The sequence below is a fragment of the Rutidosis leptorrhynchoides genome, chromosome 9 (genome assembly GCF_046630445.1).
Source record: "Rutidosis leptorrhynchoides isolate AG116_Rl617_1_P2 chromosome 9, CSIRO_AGI_Rlap_v1, whole genome shotgun sequence".
Lineage (NCBI taxonomy): Eukaryota > Viridiplantae > Streptophyta > Magnoliopsida > Asterales > Asteraceae > Rutidosis > Rutidosis leptorrhynchoides.
The window spans coordinates 48571080-48581736 of record NC_092341.1 but is presented as its reverse complement, the minus strand read 5'-3'; the positions used below and the strand labels follow the sequence as shown (position 1 = coordinate 48581736).

The window sequence follows — 10657 nt, the reverse complement described above, 5'->3', positions numbered from 1 at the left end:
GGTGGATAGTGACTAGCGGGTGTCACTAGAAAGTTGTGGGCGTTGAGCCGTAATGTTCGTCGGATTTGTGTGACCTCGAGTAGTCAAGTGACGTATGACACCAAGAATAGACCCCGTATGGGTCAAGCTTTTGAGACTCGAGGGTAGTAATGGGAGTTGCATAACACTGCGTCAGGTGCCTCCGTATACCTGCTAGTAGCATGCTTCACTCTGGTGGTGTGATTACTTTGTACTTGGGTACTGGTGAGAAACCCAAAGCTACGTTAATGGCTTATTGTGATGATTAGCGGGCGTTAACGTTTGACCGATTTGAATTATCGAGGTTCGAATACCGTATAGTAAGTTCTTGGAAGGACTGTGGAGTATGACCAACGTCGGGAAAGGTCATGTGTGTTGTGGAATGTCGATATTCCGCGAGATATTATCATCTTGACGGTGATAGTGTGGGGTTAAAACCCTAAGTGGGGGAGTAAGTATCCGAAGGGTACGGTAGTGCCTCAGTTTGGTAGGCGTGTTTGTGTAATTTTTCGGAAGTCGTCACGTTTTGTGAGGTAAACTAGGGACATAGAGTGTTGATTTTCGACTGTCTCATGTAGAGACATGTTAGTGTAGATTGCGTTCGGGAATGAACTCTCTAGAGTTTTGGTGGTTGGCATTAGAACTCTAAGTTGTGAGTTGGGGTGTGCCAAGGAAATCCTGAAGGATAGTGGTACAATTGGAACGTTGTATGGTGGTAAAGTGTGATCGATAGGATGCAATGGTGGCATCGAGGGGGTGTAGAGTTGTGTGAAAACTCGAAGAATCGTGGAAGGCATACTTTTTGGCTGTATTGGGGCTAAGATCACGAGGACGTGATCCGATTTAAGTGGGGGAGAGTTGTAAGACCCTGTTTTCATTTTCAACTAAGTGTGACGCCGTCCAACATTCGGGACACCGTCCAGCAGTGAAGTATTGGACGTCGTCCAATACTTGGAACGCCGTTCAGATGTACTGACGGGCCAGCTGTTTTATTTGGTTTTAAAAAGGGGTATTTTGGTCAATTCACTTGGGTGTCGGTTTGGAGCCCTCAAAACTGATCAGATCCATTTGTGGATCACATTTCATCCACATAAACACTCCCATCCAATTCTAGAGAGAGAAAGAGTTTAGAGAGCGAGAGCGAGAGCTTGATTTGGAGAAGAAGGAGTTGGATTCTCACCAAAGTTCGGGTTTTAAAGTTGTTCATCTCGCTCCTAGCTACGTTTTGGTTGTTGTGGTAAGTTTTAACTCCGAATTTCATTGTTTGATTGATATTCAAAGTTAGGGTTTGAACTTAAATTGTTGATAAACCCATTTAAACTCATGAAGTGAGTTTAGTGATGCTAATAATTGGGTTTTGTGGTGTCGTTGGTGGATTTTGGGTTGGTTGTTGTTTTGGTCAAGTTTAAGACTTGCAAAATGGGTTAATCACTAGGTTTAGTGATTATGGGTGTGTTGAAACCCATTTTGGGTGTATTTTGGTTGACTAATTTTGAAATGGGTCCAAATTAGGGTTTGGTGTCAAATTGGGCATAATAAGTGTTTATCACTTAAGATTTGAGTAAATTATGATGCTAGAATATAATCGCTAGTTAATCATGATTATAAGTGTTTTGGGCGAGTTTTGACTTAGTCAATGTAAGGTATGTGCAAATGGGTCGAAATTGCACTTGTGGTGTTTTGGGCATAAGCTAGAGTGTTTAGCTTATTTGTTGTGAATTATCTAGGTGATTCACGTTGGACGAATAGGAGCTCAAGCAGGAGTTGCCTTTCTTGTAATCGAGTTGAGTGGAATATTTATACATGTATGTATGTGGTTTATTTACTCGTACGCGATGTGGGCCTTAGGTGCCACATCGTGAGTATTGGGCGTTATGTCACAAGATTGTGACTTATTGGGGTTAGGGGTGAAGAGAACTACGGGTCGGTAGTATCTCGTTAGGTCACTCACAAGTTCGGTGACACCTCATGGTGGTTCACGAGGCGGTGACCCCTTTAGTATTTCGTTAGGTTACCTCATAGTGATTCACGGGGCGTTGCCCCCCCCCCCCTAGTAGTTGGTTGGTGAGTCACAAGTCGGTGATACCATAAGTCGGGGAAGTGATTCACAAGTCGGTGACACTTCATAGTGTTCACGAGTCGGTGACACTAGATGGTGATTCACAAGTCGGTGATACTATAAGTCGGAGAAGTGATTCACGAGTCGGTGACATTTCTTAGTGCTCACAAGTCGGTGGCACTTATTGGTGGTGCTTCACAAGTCGGTGACGCCACATGGCGTTCGCAAGTCGGTGACCCATAGGCATTGGTGGGTAGTTCACAAGTTGGTGACACCCTTTGGTGATTCACAAGTCGGTGACACCTTATGATGAGTCACAAGTCGGTGACATCATACGAGTGAGACTCGACGTTATTGGTCGTCTACAAGTCGGCAGTGCCATAGCGGGGAACGGTTTGTCTTGTTTATACGTTGCTATGATTTAGTATATTGTTGCGGTGATTTATATACTAACGATGTTACTAGTTGTATGTTTGGCGTTGCTAGCTCGTTTATGCATTTTGTTTGCATGGTCTTAGTAAGTGGATGCGTGTAGGTAAATTACATATGTATATGTATAAGTATTGCATTCACTAAGTGATTAGCTTACCCTCTCGTTGTTTATATTTTTAGGTTCGGAAGCGGATTTGGCAAGGGTATGCTCGGGATTAGATTATTTCCCCTTTGATGCTTGCTTGGATTATATTTTGGATTCGGCCTAGGATTTGGGTAGTTATCCCCAAACATCAAGCTCGTAGTTGTTTGGAACTTAAACTCACTTGGGTCGAAACTTGCATTTTGTACGAAATTCGTAAATAGGGTCGATGTGGGCCCGGTGTTGTAAAACTCGATTTTATTGTGAAAATCTGTTAGTTTTAATTATTGTAACGTGTTGTGAAAACGGTTTCGTCTAAAAGTGTCGGGAAACGAGTTTTCCGTTCGCTTAAGTTGGACTCCGGGGACAGCCCCTGGCAGTTCATTTGGACGCCGTCCCATTTTCTTGGACGCCGTCCAGCCCTTCACAACTGGACGCCGTCCAGATAACTGGACGCCGTCCAGATACACTGAATCAAATTTTTTTTTAAGTAGTGTTTTCGGTTGGATGACGGGTTGGGTCGTTTCACTTTTATAACCCTTATTTTTGTTAATAAATTTGAAATTTATCGGTTTTATGTATAGCTATCGATATGTATATGTATACACATATATTTTAGTGTGTATATATGTATGTATAGTTGTATTTCGGGTGATAATGAATAAATTCATAAAATTATCATTCATATCCGATTCACAATATATTTAGATCATCCATATCAATATCAATACACATATCCATTATTCGTTCATTTAGATCATTTATATCCATTATCAATGGATCGGATCAGATGGATGGATATCCATGGATGGAACATCCATTGTCATTCCTACGCACCTCCTTGATGGGTCCAAGGGGCAGCGCCCCAGGTTGTTTAAACGAAAAATTTAGGTTAAGTTTTTCCCGCCAGCGAATATAGGTTAACGATTTTTTCCGCCTCTAAACTTTAGGTTAACGATTTTAATCGAATATTTTAGACGCTATATGTCTAATCCAAAAGTTGTCTGCTAACAAATATTACCGCCAAAAGTCATGTCGTTTCGATTCATGATTTTTCGCGCCAAAATGAAGGATTACACCTTTTAGTTTATCAACCGAATTAAAACTGATTTTCTCTCAAAAAAATAATTCACTTGCTTTCAATACAAAATACAGAAACATACATTCTCTCATAAACTCATATTTGAATGTTCTTGTCAGGAATTAAATCTCGTTCTTGTCTTATCTCAGTTAGAATTTCGTGATACACGAGGCTTGTAGGGTCGAAACACTTAATTGAGAAAGTAATTACGCGGTGGTTTAAGAACCAATCGGATTATCAATTACAACCCTAAATTTTTCAACACAATCATTTTAGTTTATAAACATTTCCTTTTAAGAGCATTGTTTATGAAAAATCGTCTTGAATCTTTTTTTTAGTGTCAAGACTGAACCATAGACACGGTTTAGTCTTGAAGAACTTCTTGAGGGATTTCATCATCTACAAGATGAAGTCAATGCAGGTATTTTAGAGCCATTTTTCCGTGAGTGTGTGTTACTTGTATTTTATCCGTTTCATTTTATGTGTTCATATTACTATTTTAAAACGTACTCAAGTGTGTACTGTGTAGTTCAAGCAATCAGAAGAAGTTGTAGCGTAGAGAGAAGATGTTTTATTTGTTGACAATGAAGTTGGTGCAATTTCGTAAAAGTTCGTGTAAAAAGTTAGTATACACTTATAAGGGAGTATGTACATATTTTATTATGCAAGTGAGAGTGTCACATTAATACGTTATACAGGGTTCAATTTTAGATTAGTTATTCAGTATTTGTGTGGATGTGACCCTTCTCTTGCAATAGTGATTAGTGAATGATCTAATTCTTTACTTATTTGCATGTATTGAAAAGAGACATGAGTTGATGTAACACAAAGCTAACTTCAAGGGGTAACAAGTGAATAATTTCCCTTCCATTTCCATTTATATTTATATTTATAGTATAATTAAATTATATTATTATATATATTCGCCACACTTCACACACTTCACTTCTTCTTCTTCTACCAATACCACAACTGCATAACACTATCAGTTTACATTTCTTTGTCACATATACTTTTTTTTACCTAAAAATCCCACATACTTTCATTGTCAAAAAAAGGAGCAAGATTCGGCCTTTTTAGCTTTTGTTTATTCTTTAGCCAATTCTTGCATTCAGGATTTTGTTTCTTGAAATTTACATTTTAAAACTCAAATTTCTGAAATTTTCACAAAAAGACTATGTCTTTGAACACCCTTTCCCCAACAGATATCAGGGTAACATCTTTCTTGGACACCACCAAATCCAACACCCATCTTCTCAAGCTCCAAGGTACTATTTTTTTTTTTTTTTTTCAAATATTAAATTATTTTGATAAATTAACTGATAAATTGTGTTTATTTTTTCACCTAGGTTAATAAAGTTTGTTACTTTTTATTAATGTAACGTTGATTATGATGTTTGGTGGTTATTTGGTTGGTGAGTTTGTTTAAATTTGAGCATTTTTTGTATTTGGTAGGTGGGTTTTCTATTAAAAGAAAGGATAGTAAAGTAAAAGGAATCCAGTGTTCTGCGGCGGCGCAACCGCCGCCGGCGTGGCCGGGAACGGCGCTTGTTCAGCCCGGAACTAAAAATTGGAGTGGTCCTAAACCTATTTCCATTGTTGGATCAACTGGTTCTATTGGAACCCAGGTAAAAAACTTATTATTATTTTTTGTTACATGATTTGACTTGGTGTATATGAAATTTGTTTGATTATTTTGACTTTTTGATTTGTAGACGTTGGATATTGTTGCTGAAAACCCTGATAAATTCAAAGTTGTAGCACTTGCTGCTGGATCAAATGTCACACTTCTTGCAGAACAGGTGATTAATTGATAGATTAAATTCACATAAGAAATACTGTTTTTAAAGTGCAAAACAATTTAATTTGCTGTGTAAGTTTATGTTAGACTGATTTGGTAGAAGATATGAAGTAATCGAGCTACGGTTTAAGATGTTGGAACATGGTTAATAGGCCTTGATACCATATTAATTCATTTTGTGTGTTCTTGTGTTTGGGATATCATTTAAAAATTTCTAGTTACAAAATGACAAACAGAGCGAATAAATTAAAACAGATAAACTGTTAATTAATGCATTGATTTGTAAGAAATTGTTGACAATTTGGCATTGATTGGTTAAGGAAATGTATGTTGCAGTGATTGATTATTTTGTACACTTTTGTGTATTGTTTTTCAATGGGTACAATAGTTTAAGATCACCTAAACCTAATGTAATTAGTTAGTTTTCTTGTTTACCATTTTACACATTTTACACATTTTTCTGATTTTTTGTTTGCAGATTAAGGCATTTAAACCACAATTAGTGTCTATTAAGAACGAGTCGTTGGTTAGTGAACTCAAAGAAGCTTTAGCGGGGTCTGATTACATGCCTGAAATTATTCCTGGTGATGAAGGTGTCGTTGAAGTTGCTCGGCACCCAGATTGTGTTACCGTTGTCACTGGAATAGTTGGTTGTGCTGGTTTAAAGGTATGTCTTTATATTATTCCTCTCATATTCATAATTTTTCATGTTTGAGTTACTGAGTATCAAGTTGTACTATTTAACGTAAAGATTCTTTATTCGATCTTTAAAAAGTTGGATAATTTACATACATAAGTTATACCTGCTTTATAAACCAGAAAAATTTGTTATTTTTTGAAGTAATTTGCGTGTAATTATGTTGTGCTTTTATTTTGTATAGCCTACGGTTGCTGCTATTAAAGCAGGGAAAAACATTGCGTTAGCGAATAAAGAAACCTTGATTGCCGGTGGTCCTTTCGTTCTTCCTCTTGCACACAAGCATAACGTCAAGATTCTTCCTGCAGATTCAGAACATTCTGCTATTTTTCAGGTACAACAGAAAATATAAAGGTTCTTTAATACATAAATGTTCACCTTAAAGTTTGTTCTTTTTTTTTTTTATAATATGAATCGTTAAATGTTGTGTTTCTAGTGTATCCAAGGTTTTCCTGAAGGTGCTCTAAGGCGTATCATTTTAACTGCATCCGGAGGTGCATTCAGGTACAAAAAAAGCTTAGAATTATTTATTATTTTACTGTTTAATTAAATTTGGATTACTTGTGTTGATTATGTGTTTTTTTAATGTTAGGGACTTGCCTGTTGAGAAACTTAAAGATGTTAAAGTAGCCGATGCCTTGAAGCATCCGAATTGGAGTATGGGGAAAAAGATCACTGTGGACTCAGCTACACTCTTCAACAAGGTAGTTTTTTAATCTAAACGAGTAACCGTTATCTATGTTTCTTAGATTAAATTTGTTGCTACACGCTAAAATGAACCGGGTTTGTTTGTTTTGTTACAGGGTTTAGAAGTTATTGAAGCTCATTATCTTTACGGGACGGATTATGACAACATTGATATTGTGATTCACCCTCAGTCTATCATACATTCCATGGTTGAAACACAGGTACATTAATCTTTCATGCTAAAAAGTCAACGTTAGTCAACGACACTGTTGTAAACGACAACTGTCTCGGCCGACTTTTCGGTTTGTGACTTGCACGTCCCGTTTCGCCCAAACACGTCTAATTAGTCGGTCAACTCTAAAAAGTCAACGTTCTACTCGACCAAGTAGTCGGTTTGGTGACTAGCCCGTCCCGTTTCACCCAAACACGGCTAATTAGTCGGTCAACGCTAAAAAGTCAGTGTTAGTCATTAGTCAACGTTCGACCTGACTGATTAGTCAGTTTGGATTGGTGACTAGCCCGTCCCGTTTCGCCCAAGCACGTCTAATTAGTCAGTCAACGCTAAAAGTCAACGTTCGACTCGACCAAGTTGTCGGTTTGGTTACTAGCCCGTCCCGTTTTGCCCAAACACGTCTAATTAGTCGGTCAATGCCTAAAAGTCAACGTTCGAACTGACCGACTAGTCAGTTTGGTGACTAGCCCGTCTCGTTTCGCCCAAACACGTCTAAATAGTTGGTCAACGCTAAAAAGTCAACGTTAGTCAATGTTTGACTCGACCTACTAGTCGTTTCAAAGTCCCGACTGAACGATGTGCAAAAGTTAAGTTGACCATGCATTGTTTTTTCAGGATTCATCAGTGCTAGCCCAATTAGGATGGCCCGACATGCGTTTGCCAATTCTATATACATTGTCATGGCCCGATAGAGTAAGCTGTTCCGAGATCACGTGGCCTCGTCTCGATCTTTGCAAGTATGTAACTCTTTTTTTTTTTCTTTCTAAAACTAGTATAAGCTTAAGTAATCTCATTCTTAACTATGTTACTTGCATCTGTATACTAATTGTTGTATGTTTTAGGCTTGGATCGTTGACATTTAAAGCTCCGGACAATGTGAAATACCCATCAATGGACTTGGCTTATTCCGCCGGACGAGCTGGCGGTACGATGACCGGAGTTCTTAGTGCCGCTAACGAGAAAGCCGTTGAAATGTTTATCGATGAAAAGTAAGTTGTTCTAAACATACAAAATGTGATTCATGAATTAAAGTACAGACTTGGTAACGAGTCAAACCGGTTAAGGTCAATTTGGGCGAAGTCAAATGGATCGCTTCTGGTTAACCAACAATCTATTTTGTCCATTTTCAAAGTTCTTCTGTTATCAGAATATACTCTATATATGTTAATCGTGAGGGGTCACGAAAATATATCAAAAATATATATTTCAAACGTAAATATCTCAAACATATATGTATAATATAGTATAGAGCACGAAGTTTTATTAAAAATATTAAATTTTGACCTAACTTTGACCAAGCTTGACTTTGACCGACTAAGATCGACTTTGACCGAGTTTGACCCAACATTTTAGTGTTGACCGAGTTAGTCATCAAACCGACTAGCCGGCCGCCGTTTAGAGCACTGCTTCCTTTTTATATCCATTTGAGATGAAACACAATCAAACTCGGCCCATTTATTAAGTGGTCAAATGTTGCTACGTCTAAAAATATTGTAATAATGTTATGGTTTTGTGGTGTTTCAGGATTAGCTACTTGGATATATTCAAGGTGGTGGAGTTAACTTGCGAGAAACATCAAGCGGAATTGGTTAAATCGCCTTCACTTGAGGAAATCATACATTATGATTTGTGGGCTCGAGATTATGCCGCAAGTGTGAAACCTACGTCATCTGGTTTAACCCCAGCACTCGTATGAACAAACAAACGGAAAACATCTATGTTAAAAGTTCATCGAGACTTAAATTTGTGCAACTGTATTAATAAATTCAGTTTTTCATGTATTTGAAATTATAATCTAAATGAAAATTCAGAAAATTGCTTCAATAATGATCTGTTGATTAGAATTAGTGTTCTTATTTGTTTGACATTGCGGTTATATTTTATGTCTACATTTAAATTTGGGCAAATTTCATAAAAAGGTAACATGTTATATCAGTTTTCCTATTTTCGGTAATATATTTCATTCCGCTTTGCATAATATGTTAAGTCCTTTATCAAAGGGGTGTCGTTAATCAAAAATAGGGGTGTCGTTAACTTTTGTTAACTTTCTCAGTTAAGTGTCTACTTTGCATAACATGTCAAGTCCTTTATCGACCAACGTTTTCAATGTAGAGACCCGTCCTAATCCATCTGGACGAATACATTACATTTGGTTACATCGCGAGGTACTTGACCTCTATATAATACATTTTACAAACATTGCATTCGTTTTTAAAAGACAAACTTTCATTTCATCGAAAGTTGACTGCATGCATACCATTTCATAATATATCCAACTATAATTGACTTAATAATAATCTTGATGAACTCAACGACTCGAATGCAACGTCTTTTGAAATATGTCATGAATGACTCCAAGTAATATCTCTAAAATGTGCAAATGCACAGCGGAAGATTTCTTTCATACCTGAGAATAAACATGCTTTAAAGTGTCAACCAAAAGGTTGGTGAGTTCATTAGTTTAACATAAATAATCATTTCCATCATTTTAATAGACCACAAGATTTTTATTTTCATTTCTCATAAATATACGTCCCATGCATAGAGACAAAAATCATTCAAATGGATTGAACACATGGTAACCGACATTAACAAGATGCATATAAGAATATCCCCTATCATTCCGGGAAATTCTTCGGACATGATAAAAACGAATTCGAAGTACTAAAGCATCCGGTACTTTAGATGGGGTTCGTTAGGCCCAATAGATCTATCTTTAGGATTCGCGTCAATTAGGCGTGCACTAATTCTCAAAATTAGTGATGCTCCCTAATTCTTAGGCTACAAAGCAAAAAGGGGCATATTCGGCTTCGATCATTCAACCATATAATGTAGTTTCGATTACTTGTGTCTATTTCGTAAAACTTTTATAAAAATTACACATGTATTCTCAGCCTAAAAATATAAAGGGTAAAAAGGCAAATGAAACTCACCATCCTGTATTTTGTAGTAAAAATACATATGACGTCATTTAACAAGTGTAGGGTTGACATCGGATTCACGAACCTATATCATTTATATATTTATTAACACATATAATTGTAATCGAACAAATTGATACATTCCATCTTAATTTATTATTTTATATATTTAGTTTGTATATATATTTAAAATGATTAATATTTATATGGTTATATTAATATCTATATATGATTAGTATTATATCAAAAATACATAATTTGTTACATATGAATATTTATACAAAAAAAAAAAAAAAAAAAAAATTGTTAATATGAACAATACATACTTATATGTAATATTAATAAAAGTATATTTTCATGTACAAAATATTTATTTGGTAATATAATATCAATAATAGTAATAAAAGTTGTATTTGCTTATAATGATAATAATACTACTACTTATGATAGTAATAAAAATAATAATGATATTCTTACTAAAAAATGATTGTTATAATTCAGTAGGCTTATAACTACCTTTAGTGGTTTGATTCTTGATGTTATAATTCAGTAGGCTTATAACTACCTTTAGTGGTTTGATTCTTGAT

At 36.3% G+C, this 10657-nt stretch overlaps 1 protein-coding gene across 1 annotated transcript; it reads left to right on the top strand.

Annotated features, from left to right (window-relative positions):
• The first annotated feature begins 4686 nt into the window (after positions 1-4686).
• LOC139865904 (1-deoxy-D-xylulose 5-phosphate reductoisomerase, chloroplastic-like) lies at positions 4687-8970 on the top strand. The gene is made up of 11 exons (XM_071854004.1): positions 4687-5000; positions 5188-5360; positions 5448-5534; positions 6012-6200; positions 6415-6564; positions 6667-6734; positions 6823-6934; positions 7034-7138; positions 7765-7886; positions 7992-8138; positions 8674-8970. The coding sequence occupies exons 1-11, from the start codon at positions 4910-4912 to the stop codon at positions 8843-8845; spliced, it is 1416 nt and encodes a 471-aa protein (XP_071710105.1). The 5' UTR covers positions 4687-4909; the 3' UTR covers positions 8846-8970.
• Positions 8971-10657: the final 1687 nt, after the last annotated feature.

Bases quoted from the DNA above. Each gene is read 5' to 3' on its own strand.
- LOC139865904 (XM_071854004.1), top strand. From the start codon at position 4,910: ATGTCTTTGAACACCCTTTCCCCAACAGATATCAGGGTAACATCTTTC. The intron at 6,935-7,033 runs GTAGTTTTTTAA...GTTTTGTTACAG, and splicing joins CAGCTACACTCTTCAACAAG to GGTTTAGAAGTTATTGAAGC. The intron at 7,139-7,764 runs GTACATTAATCT...TTGTTTTTTCAG, and splicing joins ATTCCATGGTTGAAACACAG to GATTCATCAGTGCTAGCCCA.